Below are 21482 nucleotides of genomic sequence, written 5' to 3'. Positions count from 1 at the left end.
AGAAGGTGGTAAATAGCATCCACTCTTGGCTGACTTGAGCTCTTTTTTCCTGAAATGTACCACATCTGAATGTTGGTCATTCCTCTCTGGGGAATTTCCTCTGCTCTTTGCTTCCGTGACATGCAGTGCTGTGGTTTTTCTCCTCCTTGTTGCCACTGTTCTGATCTGCTCCTTCCTCCCACTCCCTAAGTGTAGAGTAATCTGATCACAGTTGTGTTTAGAAAGTTAATTCTGGGAGCATGTGGAAACAGGAAGGGCCCAGTCTATTCGGGTGCTTGATGTCTTCCTGAGAACTGAGGCCCTGGCTGCAAGGCCTCTCATGGAACCTCTCAGGTCATGGGATGTGAGCTCGGAGAGCCAAGGACTACAAGCACACAGTTTCGTGAAGGGCACACTTACTGGGTGGTTTTCTTTACAAATGACTGGGGCTGATGAAGAGGGAAGATCATTTCTAAGTGCACTGGGTTAGAACTGTTTGAAACTAACTATTGGCGTAAATCCTCAGCACTTCAGGATTCTAGGCCAAAATGGCACAGAACTAGCTTCAGAAAACATGGCGTGTCATCCCTATGTGAATCTATCATCACTTAAGAATGAGGGTGCTGTGCTTAGTCATTCAGTTGTTTCCCACTCTGTGACCCAATGGACTGTAGCCCGCCAGGCTCCTCTGTCCATGGGGATTCTCAAAGCAAGAATACTGGAGTGGTAGCCATTCCCTCCTCGAGGGGATCTTCCCAACCCAGGGATCGAACTCAGGTCTTCCATATTGCAGGTGGAATCTTTACCATCTGAGCCACCATGGAAGGCCATGAATACTGGAGTGGGTAGCCTATTCCTTCTCCAGGGGATCTTCTATACTCAGGAATCAAACCTGGGTCTCCTGCCTTGCAGGCAGGTTCTTTACCAGCTGAGCTACCAGGGAAGCCCTAAGAATAAGGGTGCTTACTTGTAAACTTCATTCTCTACAAAACATCAGTACCATCTTAGTACCTCTAAGAGGACAAATTAGAGGATCATTTCCCCTTTCAATATTTGAGTAACTCAGAAACTCTTTTTAACTCCCCAAGGTTGTCAGTTAATTTAAATCACAGGACTTTATTGTACCGTTGAATTTGGACTGTAGTGTTATAGTTTTATCGCCTAAAATATACAACAGATGTAATCCACACGTTCATGGTCGACTTTTCGTGACTAACTTGGTAGCCTGACAGCCACACTTCTTGAGGATTTTCATAAATGTTTACAAACCCCACTTATGCATGACGGAGAAATATCCTATTAGTCCAGCCAAGTGCAGTCTAATGGCAGCTGAGTTCAAAAAAATTAATGGAGCTTTCATGCTCACTGTGTCTCTCAGATGGGTCATTCAAGCCTTGTGAGAAATGAAACTGTAATCAATTAGCCTTTCCTGCTAAAATCCCAGAAACTCCTTGGACTGCTTCAGGGCAAAGCAAATATATGAGTACATATGCTTGAAGAGTCATCGTGGATTTGTGGGAACACAGTGGTCACCCCAGCCGGTGGTGAACCCCCGCTTTGTAGTGTTGCCTGTCTCTTCTCCACCACAGAGTCTGACAAGCCCTCCAAGCCTCAGCTTTGCCAGTTTTAGAGCAGGAGCAATAAAAACAACGGTCATAACATCCAGTGCCTTAATGTGTGTCTCACCTATCTTCGTTGTTGTTGTTCAGTCGCTCAGTTGTATCTGACTCTCTTGCAACCCCATGGGCTTTAACTCACCAGGCTCCTGCTGAGTTATGTCCCTAGGGATTCTCCAAGCAAGAGAAAACTGGAATGGATTGCCATTTCCTCTCCAGGGGATCTTCCCCACCTAGGGATCAAACCCAGATCTCCTCCTGCATTGGCAGGTGGATTCTTAACCACTGAAGCACCAGGGAAGCCCCCTATCTCTGTTCAGTTCAGTTCAGTTTAGTCGCTCAGTCGTGTCCGAGTCTTTGCGACCCCATGAATCGCAGCTATCTCTGTTAGGCACTAAATAACACATATCTATTATGTGGGGGTTGTTGTTTGTATCTGACTGGTACTGTATTTTACTACTTTTGTTATTAAGGAGGGAAAAAAATGTTCTCTAATCAACTCACTTTTCTGTGGGCATGAGACAAAGTTTGTCTCTTTACAGGCAGCCATTCGGCAGCTCTCCCGACGACTTGCTGTGTCCACATCCCGCAGCAGAGTCTCCGAGTGATGAAGGAGCCCTCCTGGACCAGCTGTACCTGGCCTTGAGGAACTTCGATGGCCTGGAGGAGATCGACAGAGCCCTGGGGATACCCGAGCTCGTCAGCCAGGTGGGCGCACTGCGAGACTGGCGGAGGCCAAGCTCGCAGGGACACACAGATGTCTGTTCTCTCCTGCTTGCACATAAACGGCAGTCAGCTTTTTAGAACGTGCCATTCCCTCATAACCAGGAGCCCTGTCTCCTGTCACCCCCTCTCCTTGTTACTCCCAAATCAACTTTTGCCCCAGAATGGAAACGACCAAGAATGAATTTTACCTGTAATTTGGATTTATTGGGCCAAAAGGCATAAACTCAAGTCCAGGTCACTTGACTATGGCAGAGAGGAACACACAAGGAGCAGAGAGGCCAGGAACAGACCACTGCTGTCTCAGCGATCTAGAACCTTCCATCTCAAAACCAGTATCCTTCATCTTATATCTGTGAGCTGGTGACAGGAAGCTACTTATGCTAAAACAGGTTGCATATAAGTTAGCAGAAGTCACTTTAAAGGTTAAGTTAGCCAATCTTCATGGGCTTATATTGCTTCCCCCGCTCCCCATGCCCCTGTTCCCTTCTCCAGGGGATCTTCCCAACGCAGGGATCGAACCCAGGTCTCCCGCATTACAGGCAGATTCTTTATCATCTGAGACACCAGGGAAGCCTGTATAGTTGATTTAGTTGGTGACATAGTCATTTAAGAGTACTTTATAGCAACAATACAATAACCTAACAGAGTCTCATGAAATAACTTGGAGGACTTTTCTCAGTCTGGCTACGCAGCCCAACTGATGTGAAGCAGGCATCCTGTTTTCCCCGTAGAAAGATCACAGGCTCGCTGCCGTGTTCTTTTCTCATCATGAATCATCTTTATTTCTTACTGCTAAGAGTACCTTCCAGGGTTTGATCTGCTTCCTGGACGTATGAGGTGTTGTGAGGGTCTGTGAGAAGGGTGGTGCCGAGTCATCAGAGACTTTCTCTGAAGCATTAAAACTAGTCTTGTCATAATCCCCACATTCAGCAGACAGAAGTGGGAGTTAAGACTTGTCAATTCATACTGAGAACAGCAGAATGGAAAGAGATGACTTGAGGTTGCATGACATAACCTGAATAAATCAAGAGAGGAAAATGGAGTTGAAATATTTCCTGTGTGGCTGGTTTGCTTTGCCTTTAGTGCTGGTGAGAATTTAGCATTCAGGATTGTTATCCCTGAGTTTCGCCTAAGTGACATTTAAAGATGTAATTCTTGGGGTTGCTGCGTGACTCAAGCATTGTTTTTATCAAAACTGGTATCATTTCATCATTTAATATCTTCAGTCTTCTTTTTTTTTTAATTTGTGTTTCTGTGTTGTCTCATCAAATCCATCCTTATAATGTCATATTACCTGAATTACAGAAATAATGATTATTAGGTGAAGTTGGGGAAATGTAGAACACAAATGGGCTTTATTCGTAGTCATCAGAGTTATGTGTTTTCTTGAAAAATGGAAATTACTTAAACTTTTTCTCTTTTAAAGATGGGCCAATACTTCAAGATCTGAGATAGTTTTGTGGATATACTTAGAGCAGTAATCAACAGTGAATAGTTCCCATGAGTGGGCTTCATATTTTTAAAACTTACGTACAAGAGGATGGGCCCAGTTCTCACGGTTAAACTTGATCTGAGGGCAGGATTCTGGGTGGCCCCAGGCCAGCTCTCACATGGATAGACTAGCTTAAGGAAAACCAAGGATGTTACTGTGGTTAAAGCACACCTGAGAGATGATTTTGCAGTTGGGTCCTTCCCTCCTCTCTGTTGGGAGGTTCGTAGCAGAAGGAAGAAAGAATGAGCCAAGTGCACCCTTCGGATTTGCAGTCATTTTAGGGTCACCTGGGCTGAAGGTGTCACCCCTGGGAAATTCTGGATTTTTCTGTACCCACTCCATTCTGAGCCAGATAGATGGAGTAGCTCTAAGAAGTCAAGAAGGACCAACACATTAGATACATCTAGTTGGAAATAAGATGGTGGGACTTCCCTGGGGGTCCAGCAGTTAAGAATCTACCTTCCAATGCAGGGGGACGTGGGTTTCATCCCGGGTCAGGAACCTAAGATCTCACATGCCACAGGGCAACTAACCCTTTGTGCCACACCTAGAGAAGCCCCTGCACTACAACAAAGACCCAACATAGCCAAAAAAAAGGGAATAAGATGGTGGCAGCATGTGGACCATGTAGGGAATTCTGATGACCACAGAGAACAGTCAGATACAGGCAGTGTGTCACACTGGTGAGCGGCTCAGGTCTTAAATCACAGACTCGACTGGAACCTACTCCTTACCTGCCAGACAGGCTTGCTGCAGTTTACCGCACATCTCCAAGTCTCAGTTTAACTATCTGCAAAATGAGAATAATAGCGGTGGGCACCCCGACACTGCTGACCCCAGCCAGGTATCAAGGCAGCTGTCTACTTGAAGTGAGTAAGCAGTCAGAACACTGAACACACCTGGGGGACATGTGCATTTTCAGGTTCAGCTTAGTCAGATCGGCGGTGTGAGTAGGAGGCTCTCTATACTTATGACGACTTCCCCCTTCCCTGGGAAGGAGGGTTGCTGGGAGTCAGGCCTGAACCCTGCTTCCTGCCTCAAGTAACTGGATCTTTTGAACAAAGAGGTGTTTTCTGCGAAGACAAGTGGAGGCAGGGTAGAAGTACCTTTGTGCGGTAAGTACAACAACAGAAGCTTCAGAGACAGGGCAGTGAGAGGAAGGTCTTACGTTCACTCTGCGGTTGCTGCTGGGTTTATTTATGTGTTGGTCACCTGGGGGCTTTCTCTTCAGAGCCAAGGTGTGGACCCAGAGCAGTTCTCCAGTCAGGACTCCAGCCTCATGCTAGAGCAGAAGACCCCCGTGTTCCCGCAGCAGTACGCGTCTCAGGCGCAGGTGGCCCAGGGCAGCTACACGCCCATGCAGGATCCAAGCTTCCACACCATGGGACAGCGGCCCAGTTACGCCACCCTCCGCATGCAACCCCGGCCTGGCCTCAGGCCCACGGGCCTTGTGCAGAGCCAGCCCAACCAGCTGAGGCTTCAACTGCAGCATCGCCTCCAAGCACAGCAGGTGTGTTCCTGGCTACTACCCAGAAAGTCAGGGTGGGGAGACACAGTGAAGGTGGATGTAAGATGGCACAAGAATGGGGGTTCCTTTTGGGGGCTTAAGTCTCATTCTGTCCTAAGACAGTGAAGATGTTGCCATGATTGTACAGCTTTCATGCTCATTTCTGCTTTCTTCCTTCCCTTCTTTGTTGCTCCTCTGCTGACTCCACTCCAGCCAGAGCAGCTCTCCTCTGATTTCCTAGCTTGGGCTTGATGGGCTAACCTTGAGTTCTCCAAGCCTCAGTGTTTACATCTATAAAATGGGGCTGTTAACAGTCTAGGGCTCTATGTATGGGTTGACAGGACCCAGCACAGTTTCTGGCCCCAAGTGAGTACCCAGGACACCGGGAGCCCCTGCCATGAGTCCTATATTGTGATCAAAATCATGGCTTTTAGCAGAATGGTGGAGAGGGGTGGTATGTTAAAGAGTAGCTCTTTTGCTCAAGAAAGTATGTTCTCACTGAAACAAGCCTGGACAGATTTCTGTCATATAGTAAATAACAGTATTGTGGACTTAAAAAATCTCCCCTCATTTTTTTCCCTCTGCTTTTTTCCTTAGTCTTCCTCTTGGCCTCCTCTTCTGATCATTCTACTCTTTTTCTCCCTTGCAAACAATGTACTTTCCAAACTGTCCAAAATAACTTCTCAGCTACAAGCAATGGGAAGCATCACTTGATAATTAGCTTTACAAGGGTATCCAGCTACATACCATGTGGTTTCAATATCTAGCAGCATGTGGATGTTGGGTTTGGGGGCTGGGGAAGGTTTCTTGAGGTGGGAATTTGAAGTAAAATATATTCTGTTTAAAAGTGTACTGATTCCCATGTATATGCATTTAGAATCGCCAGCCACTTATGAATCAAATCAGCAATGTTTCAAATGTGAACTTGACTCTGAGGCCTGGAGTACCCACACAGGTAAGGGGCAGACAAGCTGTCAGCTTTCACTGTATCCACTTAACCTGTCTCATCATTTCTTCCTCCTTGATATCCTATGTAAAGTAACTTAGAAGGCCATACATAGATCTAGATCCGCACGATGGAGGTCATGCCATTTGCTTATTGGTCTAGTCTGTTGCCTTTGTGATTCCCTCCCCAATCACTGCCATTTTTATTGCCCATACAGTCAGCTACCATTATTCACACTGTGTGTTCAGTACTGGGTTTCCCTGATGGCTGAGTATGTAAAGAACCTGCCTGCAATGCAGGAGACCACAGGGGATGCAGGTTCAGTCCCTGGGTCAGGAAGATCCCCTGGAGGAGGAAATGGCAAGACACTCCAGTATTCTTGCCTGGAGAATCACATGTACAGAGGAGCCTGGGATACAATCCACAGGGTCACAAAGAGTTGGACTGACTAATCAAGCAAGCAAAGTTACTGCCAACACTGAATTGGCAAATAGTGAACCGTTGCTTCTAGGAGAAATAAAGTGTTTGGTTTCTTTGAGCCTCTTGTCACATTTTCATCAGTCAGTCCATGTGTGTTTCTGTTTGAGGACGCCTTCTGTAGTATATATTGTTGATTCATTAACATCAAACTCCAAGCCAACGGCACCGTAACTCACGCCTGAATGAAGCTTATCTAACTTACAGTTTCCCCCACAAGGCACATCAGCCTCCTTGACTTGTTTAGGACACCAGATAGCCCTTCAGCACTAGTCTCAGGAACCATTTTAAACAGCAGAGTCACTGATGAAAAGCACAGCAGTGTGAAAAACGTGGAACTAAGGAGTCCACGAGAAGGACACTTGTCTGCAGTGTGAGAGCTGAAACAAGAACTGACGTCACCTCATTTCAGCTGCGGGTAGGAAGGTGCACGTGGGCTTCTCACGTGTTTTGCTGTCCCACACGTATCCATAAATGACGATGGTGCTGTGAGTATTGGTTCTGGGGTGACAAGTACATGTTAGCGGGTAGGCCAGCTCGCCAGTACGGAATCCATGAAAAATGAAGTCAGCTGTGTACAGCCAAGATCCGTAACCAGCCTGTCCCCCTCACTGACAGCAAGCACGGTACCCCTTCCCTCATCCATGCTTCCCATCCACCCTCCATCCTGGCCTCTGTCACCCTCCTCTCCTTACGCCACTCCCTTTCTTTCTGCCTCCGTTCAGCCTTTTCTCAAGTGCTTGAAAGCCACCTTTTGGCAAAGTGACTTGGTGTCCCTTTAGACTTGAATGTCCCTTAATGAGCCTCTAAACTGCCATCTTCAAGGTTTCTGTACAGAGTCTTCTTACAGACAGGACTGATGTTATCTTGGGGTCCTGTGGTTAATGGTGTCCTCTCACAGTGAGTCTCCAGTTTATTGATAGTCACACTGAACTGACCCACATCAGTCATTGCAAGGGTTCTGAATCCTCACTGTGTGTACAGAACTCAGGGCTCACATTCTCCACCGCCAGTTGTTCAGCTCTAAAATGTTCTCTCTTTATTTTCCAAATAATGTTGCATGAGCCTATACCCTCTGTTATCCTGTTTCTAACATGCGGTTTCTTTTTTGATCTGTGCCCACCCCCACGTCTTCCTCCATGTATTGCCCGCCCCCATTCCAGGCACCTATTAACGCCCAGATGCTGGCCCAGAGACAGAGGGAAATCCTGAACCAACATCTTCGGCAAAGACAGATGCATCATCAGCAGCAGCAGGTTCAGCAGCGAACCCTGATGATGCGAGGGCAGGGGCTGAACATGACGCCCAGCGTGGTGGCTCCCAGTGGCGTGCCAGCAACCATGAGCAACCCCCGGATCCCCCAGGCAAATGCGCAGCAGTTTCCATTCCCTCCAAACTACGGTAGGGGACCTAGACCCCCACCACCTTTCACCACTCCTTTCTTCCCAGGGTCCCCTCACCGTCCGGGGTCACAGCTCTTTGTGTGGATCCCAGATGAACCTGGCTAACCAGGGGATGCTAGGAAACCCTCAAGGGCAGCTGGGGCTCATCAGGAGTCCCCAGGTCCAGTGCAGTGTCTTCCCATCTCTCAGCTCAGCCACTACCCTGTCTCGGAGCACAGGTCTTACTTTAAGAATAACCAGATTAGGTGTACATGCCTAGAGTGCCAGTCGTGTGCATAAGCATGTACGCATGTCTGTTTACGTCCATGTTTGTAAACACAGGTGCGTGTGCATATACTTGTACCTCTGAGTCTGCTTAGACAAACTGATAGACACAAAATGTTGAAAGACGTATATCCTTTTAAGTGTTACAGACCTTCTATGACTTTATAAAAATAAAGGCTTCCCTGGTGGCTTAGATGGCAAAGAATCTGCCTGCAATACAGGAGGACCCAGGTTTGATGCCAGGATAGGGAAGATCCCCTGGAGAAGGGATACTCCAGTATTCTTGCCTGGGAAATCTCATGGACAGAGGAGCCTGGCAGGCTACAGTCCATGGGGTCGCAGAGAGTTGGACATGACTAAGCGACTAACACTCAGTATTACACCAAATCTTTAATGAATTGATAATTCTTCATAAGTGCCTTACAGAAACCACAGTGGACTAGCTCTTCATTTTCTTTGTATTGATTTGTTGTTTAATGCCAATCTTAAGACATGCGTGCTGGGTCAAGTGCTTACCTCAAGGTTAACATTCAGAGTGACTCTCCCCATCTCCTACCCGAGTTCTCTAAAAACAGCTACCCAGTCTTTGTGGTGCTTGAACCTCACATCTCCTATTTCTTTAAAGACATGGAAGGATAATGTGCAGCTTTTTCCTTTGTGATCCTAAGTTTTTCTTTCATAGCTTATTAAAGTAGTCATTAAATATGCATGTTTTACAGATCTTCTAGGCAAAAATGGGATTACCTTAATGTCATCCCTGAAATTTTCTAAAAAGCTGCCTCCTTTGTTTCCCAGCTCTTCCTCTCTTTCTTTTTTGATGATTTAAGAAAGTCTGCTCAAAGGTCTTTCTTTCCTTTTAATGTAAACACCATTTGCCTCTAAACTGAACAAGCAGCTTACATGGAGTTTGTTTTTCTTTTTTTGTTAATCTTATATAGTACAAAAGTATCCCAGATACTTGTGTAGTGTACAAGTAATTTTATATAGTGTACAAGTAATCTCGTGTAGTGTACAAGTAATCTTGTATACTGTAAAAGTATCCTTTATGAATACACAGCAAGCTAATCATGAATGCACTTACTTTTTTAAATTTTGTATTTTTGAGCCATACCATGTGACTTGTAGAATCCCAGTTCCCTCACTGGGGATTGAACCCAGGCCCTTGACAGTAAAAGTGGAGACTCCTAACCACTGGACTGCCAGGGAATTCTCATGGTCACTTATTTTTAAAAACATAGCTATCTCATCATACAATAACTTAATAAAAAAATAGTCAAGTGTGTTGACTTTTTATAGAGAGCCAAACTTTAACCCAGTTTAATCCAATTGTAGTGACACATAAACATTGGAAGACTGTTTGCAGTCAAAGAGAAATACATACATTTGACCCATTCTTGATTTGCAAGGGATATGGGGCAAGAATGGTATTTTCTTTATCTTTAGTCTCAATGGTTAATATGTCTCCTGGGCACGCCTCTAATTACCATAGAGAACCAAGGTATGGAGACTTTTTCTTCATGCATTTTATCCCAACTTGGAATCTTTTTTAAATGTGTACAACTTACCAGCACAGTGATAGGGTATTTGAAAGTAATTTTCTTTTTTTAAGAAATTTGTTTTTATTTGAAGGATAAGTGCTTTGCAATATTGTTTTGATTTCTGCCATACCTCAACATGAGTTAGCCATAGATGTACATATGTCCCCTCCCTCTTGAACCTCCCTCATGAAAGTAATTTTCTTTGTGTGGTTGATTTAAATGTTCTCTTTTGTCCCCTGCCCCTATGATAAAACTAACAGTCTCCATGGGATTTCTATTCTGTCTTTTAAGGAATAAGTCAGCAGCCTGACCCTGGCTTCACTGGAGCCGCCGCACCCCAGAGCCCTCTGATATCACCCCGGCTGGCGCACACCCAGAGCCCCATGCTGCAGCAATCCCAGGCAAACCCAGCCTACCAGGCCTCCTCGGACATGAACGGGTGGGCGCAGGGGAGCATGGGCGCAAACAGGTATGCCGCATGGCTGTGTCTTTTTGAAACAATCACCAGGCAATCTTTCTATAGCCCACCTGTCTCTTTTCTGGATAGTTCTTCTTTGTTCAAGCAAACAATACCAAGTAAACCTCTGAGTAATAAGCCAATCTGCCTTTCCTAGGGCAGAAGTTACCAGAATTTACCAAACCCTAGCTTAATATTTTTGACTTGGGAGTAAAAGGAACCCTGCCCCACCCCCACTGCAAGAAGGTAGCACCCCCAATGTATGAGAGCAAGTGCTGTGGAAGGCAGTGGCCTGCAAGCCACCTTCTTACCATGTGTACATATTCAGTTGCTTCATTCATGTCCAGCTCTTTGCAACACTATAGCACAGCAGGCTCCTCTGTCCATGGGATTCTCCAGGCAAGATTACTGGAGTGGGTTGCCATGCCCTCTCCAGGGGATCTTCCCAACCCAGGGACTGAACCCACATCTCTTATGTCTCCAGCATTGGCAGGCACGTTCTTTACCACTAGCGCCACCTGGGAAGCTCACCCCCCTATCAGTGCAGGTAATAAAAGCAAACAGAATCCTTGTCTGGTGCAGACATGAGAGTGCAAAGTGTCCCTGCACACTTTGTCCACCACTCCAAAATGGTGATGTTGGAGACAGGTCGCAATGACCCCTGCAGCTTGGCTGAGCCCTTCCCCTGCTGTCTCTGATCTCACCATCTCCTGGCCATCACCCCATGCCCCACTCCCCGGGTTCTCTCAGCCTAGGTTTATTCATCCTGCCTCCCTGTTTGCCCAAGGGCTCTAACATTTTAATTTTTCACTGTGTTTCTAGTATGTTCTCGCAACAGTCCCCTCCACACTTCGCACAGCAGGCAAACACCAGCATGTACAATAACAATATGAACATCAATGTATCCATGGCGACCAACACAGGCGGGATGAGCAACATGAACCAGATGACCGGACAGATCAGCATGACCTCAGTGACCTCCGTGCCTACGTCAGGGCTGTCCTCCATGGGTCCCGAGCAGGTGAGCACCCCAAGGAGAAACCACCCTCAGTTTCCTGATTGCAACTTTTTGACTGTTTCTGCTATTAAATGAGTCTTTCCATGTGCTCAACATCTGCCATCAACTCCCACATTTATTTTGAAGAGTGTTTTTTTACCTTACCATCACTAGCGTTAGTGCAATTAACAGAAATACTTGTTGATGATGAAATAAACACAAAAGGATCCTTGACAGCTCAAAGATGTTTTAAAATATTTCTTAACTTTCTTGTCTTCTAAATTTTTCTCTTATTTGAAGGATTTTGCAGTATCAAAAAATGAACGTCAAAAAATGGAGTGATGAAATGCACTTTCTTAAATAATTATATTCGGGGATTTTCAAGAACTGATGTTTTTTTCTCCTAAACGTAAAACCAGGTGAAGGGAGCTCCCTGGCAATCCAGTGGTTAGGACTCTGCTTTCACTGCTGAGGGTGCAGGTTCAGTCCCTGGTTAGGGAACTAAGATTCCACAAGTCGCGCAGCATGGCCAAAGAAGGACAGTGTGTGGGAAAGGATCATTGGTCTAATTTGCACTCAGAAAAGTAAACATGTAAAGACATAAGATATAATGGTCATCTCAGTTAAATTCACCTATTCCAGTCCATTTTACTTCACTGATTACTAAAATGTCAATGTTCACTCTTGCCATCTCCTGTTTAACCACTTATGATTTGCCTTGATTCATGGATGGACCTAACATTCCAGGTTCCTAGACAGTATTGCTCTTGTTTGTAAGAAATGGAGTAGCCATCACAGTCAACAAAAGAGTCCAAAATGCAGTACTTGGATGCAGTCTCAAAAACGACAGAATGATTGATCTCTGTTCATTTCCAAGTCTAACCATTCAGTATCACAGTATTCCAAGTCTATGCCCTGACTAGTAATGCTGAAGAAGCTGAATGGTTCTGTGAAGACCTACAAGACCTTCTAGAACTAACACCCCAAAACAATGTCCTCTTCCTTATAGGGGACAGGAATACAATAGTAGGAAGTCAGGAGCTACCTGGAGTAACAGGCAAATTTGGCTTTGAAGTACAAAGCGCAGCAGGTCAAAGGCTAACAGAGTTTTGCCAAGAGAATGCACTGGTCATAGCAAACACCCTTTTCCAACAACACAAGAGAAGACTCTACACATGGACATCACCAGATGGCCAACACCGAAATCAGATTGATTATATTCTTTGCAGCCAAAGATGGAGAAGCTCTATACAGTCAGCAAAAACAAAACTGGGAGCTGACTGTGGCTCAGATCATGAACTCCTTATTGCCAAATTCAGACTTAAATTGAGAAAGTAGGGAAAACCACTAGACCATTCAGCTATGACCTAAATCAAATCCCTTGCGATTATACAGTGGAAGTGACAAATGGATTCAAGGGATTAGATCTGATAGGCAGTGCCTGAAGAACTATGGACAGAGGAACATTGTACAGGAGGCAGTATTCAAGACCATCTCCAAGAAAAAGAAATGCAAAAAGGCAAAATGATTGTCTGACAAGGCCTTACAAATAGCTGAGAAAAGAAGAAAAGCTAAAGGCAATGGAAAAAAAGGAAAAATATAATATTTGAATGCAGAGTTCCAGAGAATAGCAAGGAGAGATGAGAAAGCCTTCTTCAGCAATCAATGCAAAAAAATAGAAGAAAATAATAGAATGGGAAAGACGAGATCTCTTCAAGAAAATTAGAGATACCAAGGGAACATTTCATGCAAAGATGGGCACAATAAAGGACAGAAATGGCATGGACCTAACAGAAGCAGAAGATACTAAGAAGAAGTGGCAAGAATACACAGAAGAACTAAACAAAAAAGATCTTCATGACACAGATAACCACAAGGCTGTGATCACTCACCTAGAGCCAGACATCCTGGAATGTGAAGTCAAGTGGGCCTTAGGAAGCATCTCTACAAACAAAGCTAGTGGATGTGATGGAATTCCAGTTGAGCTACTTCAAATCCTAAAAGATGATGCTGTGAAAGTGCTGCACTCAATATGCCAGCAAATTTGGAAAACTCAGCAGTGGCCACAGGACTGGAAAAGGTCAGTTTTCATTCCAATCCCAAAGAAAGGCAATGCCAAAGGATGTTCAAACTACCACACAATTGCACTCATCTCACACACTAACAAAGTAATGCTCAAAATTCTCCAAGCCAGGCTTCAAAAGTGTATGAACCGTGAACTTCCAGATGTTCAAGCTGTATTTAGAAAAGGCAAAGGAACCAGAGATCAAATTGCCAACATCCTTTGAATCATCAAAAAAGCAAGCGAATTCCAGAAAAATGTCTACTTCTGCTGTACTGACTACGCCAAAGCCTTTGACTGTGTGGATCACAACAAACTGGAAAATTCTGAAAGAGATGGGAATACCAGACCACCTGACCTGCCTTCAGAGAAATCTATATGCAGGTCAAGAGGCAACAGAAAAATCAGAAAAGGAGTACGTCAAGGCTGTATATTGTCACTTTGCTTATTTAACTTAAATGAAGAATACATCATTTGAAATGCCAGGCTGGATGAAACACAAGCTGGAATCATGATTGACTAGGAGAAATATCAATAACCTCAGATTCTCAGATGACACTAACCTATAGCAGAAAGCGAAGAACTAAAGAGCCTCTTGATAAAAGTGAAAGAGAGTGAAAAGTTGGCTTAAAACTCAACATTCAGAAAACTAAGATCACGGCATCCAGTCCCATCATTTCATGGCAAATAGATGGGGAAACAGTGGAAACAGTGACAGACTTTATTTTGGGGGGCTGCAAAATCACTGCAGATGGTGACTGCAGCCATGAAAACGCTTACTCCTTGGAAGAAAAGCTATGACCAACCTAGACTGCATATTAAAAAGCAGAGATATTACTTTACCAACAAAGGTCTATCTAGTCAAAGCTGTGGTTTTTTCAGTAGTCATGTATGGATGTGAGAGTTGGACTATAAAGAATGCTGTGTTGAAGAATTGATGCTTTTATTTTTTTTATTTTTATTTTTGTTAATCACTGAGTCGTGTCTGACTCTTTGTGACTCCATGGACTGTAGTCTACCACGCTCCTCCATCCATGGGATTTTCCAGGCAAGAATACTGGAGTGGGTTGCCATTTCCTTCTCCAGAATTGATGCTTTTAAACTGTGGTGTTGGAGAAGACTTGAGAGAGTGCCTTGGACTGCAGGGAGATCCAGCCAGTCAATCCTAAAGAAAATCAGTCCTGAATATTCATTGGAAAGACTGATGCTGAAGCTGAAACTCCAATACTTTGGCCACCTGATGCAAAGAACCGACTCACTGGAAAAACCCTAATGCTGGGAAAGATTGAAGACAGGAGGAGAAGTGGACAACAGAGGATGAGATGGTTGGATGGCATCACCGACACAATGAACATGAGTTTCAGCAAGCTCCGGGAGTTGGTGCTGGACAGGGAAGCCTGGCTTGCTGCAGTCCATTGTGTCGCAGAGTAGGATAAGACTGAGTGACTAAACTGAACTGAAAGACAAGAATGTTTCTAATATGATTATCTCCGTTGAATTTCTATATAGAATGCAAATAAAAGTTAATTGTGAAGGCAGCCAGTGTATTTATAGGAGCTTCTCAGGTGATGCTAGTGGTAAGGAACCCACCTGCCTGTTCAGGAGACCTGACAGATGTGGGTTTGATCCCGGGGCCGAGAAAATCCTCTAGAGAAGAAAATGGTAACCCACTCTAGTATTCTTGCCTGGAGAATCCCATGGACAGAGAAGCCTGTCAGGCTACAGTCCATGAGGTTGCAGAGTCGGACACAGATGCGAGTGTGAGCACAGCACATTTTCACGTTCCTCCACACTCCCTCCAGAACTTGCATGTGGGAGACGAGATAAGGGAAGTGGCCTTCAGTCCTGGTAATTCTGCTCCTAGAAACAAAGCAGAAGCTTGGTGGGTGGGCTGCTCCCCCGTAGGTGTATGGATGTCTCTCCAGATAAAGCCACATCCTGTCCTGTCGCACTCAGGTGAATGACCCTGCTTTGAGGGGAGGCGGCCTTTTCTCTAGCCAGCTGCCTGGAATGGACATGATTAAGCAGGAGGGAGATGCATCACGGGTAAGAAACAACAGAGAGATAAACCCGTGGCTGTGAATGTTCCATAGACTAGAATTGGCACAGACACGTTGTCAGCCAGTAGACTGAGGAGAATTGTGTAATATGGACTTCCCCAGCGGTCCAGTGGCTAAGACCCTGCCCTTCCAATGCAGCCCAAAAAAGAAGAAAAAAAAATCTAATTTGATTGGATATACAATGATGTTTGTGTAATTTTTTATTTAAGCTCATTTTAATTGAGCTGATGGTGGCATATGATTTTAAAACACTCATTTTGCCCCAGAATGGAATGATTATAGCAAAGCAAAAAATGAAATACCAAAGAATTAATTATGTTAGCACAAACTTTGATTTCTTTTTGTTTCTGAATTGTAATGTTTGATTTCCAGAAGGATGAAGAGGAACTAGCTTCTAATTGTTCTCTCTCCCTTAATTAAGTCTAAGTTTATTCTAAGGGGAAGCCTACTGCAGGTCAGATGGTGCAGGGCGTTCAGAAGATCCAGGGGTGGACCTTCCCTGGTGGTTCAGTGGCTAAGACCCCACTCTCCCTTCATTAAGCCTAAGTTTATTCTAAGTGTTCTAGATTTCACTTTATTTAAGCAACAGTCTTAAAATCTGATCTACATTATTTCTTTATCACCTTAAACACTTTTTCTAAGAAGAGTGATATTACTGTGTCCAGCTGAATCTTGAAACAGTAGAACAGTTAGTACTGAGAACCCACCTGAGTTGGGAGCCTGGTGACAGGCCTGTTAACAAGAGGAAGGACTCTGAACAGTTTGGCACAGGTGAGGGGGCCTCTTATGGTAGAAAACGTTGTCCCTAGCCATAGATAACTATTTTCAAGTTCTCTCTTAAGTGAGAAAATGTAGAATTGATCTTGAATTTCCTACAAAACAAAACAAAAAAAAGTGAATGTAGCCTTTGTGATTGGCATTATTTAAAACGACCAAGTAGTCTGATGTTTTCATGCTGGGCCTCATGATGGTTTTACCAAAAATTCTGAGCCATCACAACTTTCTCTTTATTTTCCTGCAGAAATACTGCTGACACTGAAGGTAGCTGGTTGCTTCTTTCTTCAGCTGACTGGGCTCACTTGCTCAAGACACTTACCAATCTGGAGAGTTGCGTCTCTTCGTTTCGACCCAACCGACCTGCCATCCAGCCCTGCCCGAGCAAGATGGGCTGACGGGCCGACTCCCTCGGCTCCTCCTCCTGGAGGAGCCACCTGTCATGTTGACAGGTGGCCTGCAGCTCGCGTCCGGACAGTTGTCAGTCTGTTCACTGCATTCACCTTAGTGCAACTTAGATCTCTCCTGCAGAGTAAATGTTGACAGGCAGACTTCACACCCTTGTCAGATTGAATGTATCTAAATGTATGTATTTAAGGAAAACAACCCATGCTCTTGTTCTCTTCCTGTCTGGCTCCAGACACTGGTTTCTTGCTTTGTTTTCCCTGGCTAACCAGTCCAAACGATTAAGATGTCATCTGGGGGAAAGAAAAGATTAAAAAAAAAAATCAAACTAAAGATGTTTTAAGCTAAGTAAGCCTGCCTCTGGGATAAGCAGGACAGACACCATGGACCATGCCATATGTACAGACATGCCCAAGAGGTGAAGACCAAGACATCGTAGTTATATCTTTGTAGAAAGCTCTCAAGACAGTGTTGGAAAGCATTTCCAGTTCCTGAACAGATGAAAAAGAGCCTGTGGAAGGGCTGTTAACATTAACAAGTCCTTCCTCTTTTTTTTTTTTTTTTTCAATTTCTTTGATTCAAACCAAACTAGTTCGCCCAATTCATGAATCAAAAAGAAATTGATTTCCAAATTCAATTTGCTTTAGATCCATCAGAAGCTTGAATCAGCGCCTCTTCTTCCATCTGATCCTTCCCTTCCCCCTCTGCCTTCCCCTTTCTCCCCACTTTTTTTTTTTTAATAAAAGCAACAGAAACCAGGTAAGCCCTTTATTATTTCCTTCCATGTTTTGCCAGCCACTTACCAGCCGCTAACTCTGAAATTCCAGAAAAAAATGCATTTACTGGAAGGAGAGGAGCAAAGTTAGTACTCGAAACCCATCAGACTTTGGACACCTGCCTGGGAAGTGTGTTCATTCTGTTCCCCGCGACACTGGCCCCCCACGTGGGGGAAAACCACAGTGTGCTTAAAATTGACCGCAGGCATCAGGACAGAGTTCACGTCCGCCATGTGTCTTTTATTTTGTTTTTTTTTAGCAGTGCTGACTTAATAAGCCGAAGTTTTGTAAGGTACATAAAATCCAATTTATATGTAAACAAGCAATAATTTAAGTTGAGGACTTAAGTGTTTTAATTGTGTAATTTTTTGTGAGGTATACATATTGTGGAATCGAATCCAAAATGAGGTACTTCAGTGTTACAATTAGATATCTTCATAGCAGTGTCTCCTGAAAGTGTTTTGTAAAGGCTCTCAAGGCCTCGATTAGACCTAATTTGTAGACTTAAGACTTTTTATTTTCTAAATCTTGTGATTCTGCTCATAAGTCATTTATCTAATCTATCTGATATGCAGCCGCTATAGAAACCAGTTCTTGATTTTTATATGTTTATATTCTTTCTTAACCTTAGGAAGACTACGTGTTACTAAGCCCGCCACTTTTCTGATTGTTTTTCTTGCCCACTCTGGTAGGGGAATAATCTTTTAATTGGCATCAGTTTCAGACAACTGTAATACCAAGAAACTGGTGACCTTTTTGAGCTATTTCTCCCCAACTCCTAGGACACCTACTTTCTTACCTAAATTTCAGAATGATGTCTTTTTGATGTCTAAAAAGCAAAGCATTTTATATCTCGTTAGCCAGGCCTTTTAGGAACAGAGAAGTCTTTTTTCCTTGAAATTTGCTTGTTTTTTTGTGGAAGGGTGAAAAATAGACAGACTACCCCTACTTATCCATGTCTCTCTCTATGGACAGATTACAGAAGTATAGAAAGAGATAGAGCTCAAAGATAAATGGTTAAGTAGACAGTCTGAAAGCGTGGCTCCGTGCTAAAGAAATGTCCTGGGAAATGTGCATTTCGCTGCTTTCTTTTCCACTTAGGGGGTCTCACTACAGGAAGGTGGCCCAGGAACAGCACTTCTTGGGGGCCACCAATTCACAGTCCCCCCGCCAAAAGGCTCTGCTCTTCTCAACCAAACCATTGGGTCGCCCAGCTGGTGGAGAAGCAACTCGGGCAGACACCGGCCCGAGCTCGGCGTCCTCAGTGGCACCCCGAGGCTGACGTCACGGTTGGTGTCGTGTGGCCAGTTTCCAGTTGCCACTTAGAAACGTGTGAATTAGAACGCCTTGAACGTCACACAGCACAGAAGAGAAAATGGAGTGTAAGCTGCAGTTGCTTGTCTGAGTTGGGAGTCCCTTTTCACTGGACACTGTCCAGAAACCCCTGTGTACCTTTTCTTACTTAACCCTCTGCCCACTGTGTTCTCCAGTTCAGACAGATCTGATCTGCAAACCTGCCATTCTGGTCATTGGGAATAACTAATAATCATTGCCATTTTGAAGGAAGAGAGATGATCCGTTCTCTTACAGCTTAGATAAGGTCATGGGTTTTTTACATCTAATTAAGAAAAGTCAGTGAAGGAATCCTCTGATCACATTGATCATGATAGAAGCAAAGGCCAAACCAGTCCCTCCATGATCAGTATTTCTCATGGTGTACACAATAAACTTGTTAGACCGAGTCCTCGGTTTTCGTTTAATAGAACAAATAAATCAGTGTTTTACTTATATTACTAAATGTGAAAAACACATAATGTGAAAAGTATACATACATTAACTTGGTTGTGAAGCTCATCTACGTGTTCATGTAACGTGGTAAGTTGAAAAAGTGAAGTGAGCTGTTTTCCTGCAATGAATTCGTTGGACTCAAAAGATGAAGATGCCCCCTCCCACGTGTATCTCTCATGGCCTGTAACCATTGAAAGCAATGTTTTTGCAGTTTATATAATGCAGTTTTTAATCTGTGTTTAAAAACGGAGTTCCTATGGGCTTAACACATGAAATGGGTGGCACAGATCCCCTTGCAGAACCCAAAGATACACAATCAATTTTGAAATGCAACTTAAGCCATTAATTGTTGGTGTGAATTTAAAATTTTCTAGTATTTGTATGGTAGTATGCTGCCTCCGAGCAAAGCATTCTCTGCACAAAAGAAAATTACTGTAGTGGCTTCAATTTTAATTAGAATTTTCTCCCTGGTGTTTCTTTATAGACTAAAACGAAACCTTTTAAGTTTCTTACTACAGGTAAAAGCTATGTGCAAGAACCTCAAAATGCTAAAATCTAGCATAATGCCTTAGATCTGTTTTTAAGTCTTGTATATTCCTACATAGCTGTCCAATGTATTATATTTGTATAGTGAACTGTGTACAATTTTTTGAATAAGTGCATCATCACTTAAACTTTATGTTGTTGAATGGTGATGATGATACATTTCTTCAAACATTTAACTGTCTTTTTTTTTTCTTATGCCATTTGTGGTTTTATTTGTACAGTTCCTCATGAAGTTGCATCTGAGATGTGTGTATATGAAAAGATTATACAAGGGTAAAATTAAGCAATATATTAACTATGGTTCTTCAGGAGAAAGCTTACAGTGTTTCAGGTTGTGATTTATTTTCAAAATGGAGTTGACTCCAAACATCACTTTGTTCACCTGCATTGATGTTTGTATTTCTAGTGTGAGCAGTTTATGCAAAAGGTAGATATATTCAAGAGAAATTTTAAATACATTTATGCAAGTTAATATTGCTTTGCTGATGCTATTTGCTTATTTGATGTTAAATAATGCTATTGTAAATAAAGAATTCTGTTGTTATTGCATCATTTAATAAATTTTAATGCCTTCGGGTTTTACATGGCTTTGAAGATTTTCTTGAATTTATATTGTATCCTCATTCACAATTGCAGTTAAATATAAAATTACCTGACTTGCCATTTAATAATTTCTTAGACTTACACAGTAGTTGGCACTGTTCTCAGCATGTTAACATTTATTCTCTCAATGTCCCATTTTCTAGATTTTCAGTCTGAAGCCAAGAGGGGTGTGTCTTGCTTAAGATTATCTGACAACTTAATGGCAAATAGAGGTGGAATCTAAATGAATCCTAAATGATGCTATCACCTCTCATTCCCGTTTCTCAAAAAACATTTATGAGAATAATGCGGGCTTCTTACTGGTTTATTAAGGTTATACTTTACACATTAGAATAATCATGATGGTTTTAATAGATTGGCTTATTAGTAGTCAATAATCAATGCAAGTACAATACTTAAAACCCAGGTCGAAATAGTAAATCTGAAATAGTATTTTTTAAAATATACTAAAACTGAAATGAATGATGAGAAAAATCTATGCTAGTTACCATATTAGCAAAGTAAAAGAAGAATTTAAAAAACATGATTAACTTAATAGACACTGTTGGATAAATTTGCACAGGATAAATTTCAGCCCCCATACATGAGAAAATCTCAAGGAAAAGTAAAGCTTCAGCAAAGTGAATGTCCTAAAGTTGTTGAAAGTTATTTGATACAATCCCACTGTGACTTCATGTTGAAATATTAAAAGAAATCAGAACAAAATAAGTAGCCCACTACTCATTCTAAGAAATTAGGTTTTCAGGACTTCCCTGGTGGTTCAGTGGCTAAGACTCTGAGCTCCCAATGCAGAAGGCCAAGGTTTGATCCCTGGCAGGGAACTAGATTCCACATGCCTTAATTAAAGATCTTGCATGGCATGACAAAATCGAATATCCTGTGTGCCACAACAACTAAGACCCAGTAAAGTCAAATAAAATAAATATTTAAAAGAAATGGGTATCACTGGTGGAAAAGAGGGAAAACATTTTCAGCACATTTAATCGTCTATGCCACTGCTGCTAAGTTGCTTCAGTCGTGTCCGACTCTCTGCAACCCCATAGACGGCAGCCCACCAGGCTCCCCC

The 21482-nt window shown here is 43.2% G+C and overlaps 1 protein-coding gene across 5 annotated transcripts in view; it reads left to right on the top strand.

The window, feature by feature from the left end:
- Window positions 1-20397, top strand: part of NCOA2 (nuclear receptor coactivator 2) — a 283927-nt gene extending 263530 nt beyond the window's left edge. For 2 of the 5 annotated variants that reach the window (XM_040261359.1, XM_040261358.1), the window contains 8 exons: window positions 2138-2303; window positions 5045-5323; window positions 6198-6275; window positions 7907-8144; window positions 10240-10417; window positions 11228-11426; window positions 15421-15510; window positions 16546-17461. In XM_040261359.1, coding sequence (XP_040117293.1) covers window positions 2138-2303; window positions 5045-5323; window positions 6198-6275; window positions 7907-8144; window positions 10240-10417; window positions 11228-11426; window positions 15421-15510; window positions 16546-16557 — 1240 coding nt within the window. In that variant the 3' untranslated portion in view covers window positions 16558-17461. Of the gene's footprint in view, window positions 1-2137; window positions 2304-5044; window positions 5324-6197; window positions 6276-7906; window positions 8145-10239; window positions 10418-11227; window positions 11427-15420; window positions 15511-16545 lie in introns of all 5 variants that reach the window. The other 3 variants (XM_040261357.1, XM_040261361.1, XM_040261360.1) reach the window with 3 other exon arrangements.
- Window positions 20398-21482: the final 1085 nt, after the last annotated feature.

The sequence above is a fragment of the Oryx dammah genome, unplaced genomic scaffold (genome assembly GCF_014754425.2).
Source record: "Oryx dammah isolate SB20612 unplaced genomic scaffold, SCBI_Odam_1.1 HiC_scaffold_19, whole genome shotgun sequence".
Classification (NCBI taxonomy): domain Eukaryota; kingdom Metazoa; phylum Chordata; class Mammalia; order Artiodactyla; family Bovidae; genus Oryx; species Oryx dammah.
Note: the sequence above shows the minus strand (reverse complement) of the source record. Positions and strands in the feature narration are given on the sequence as shown.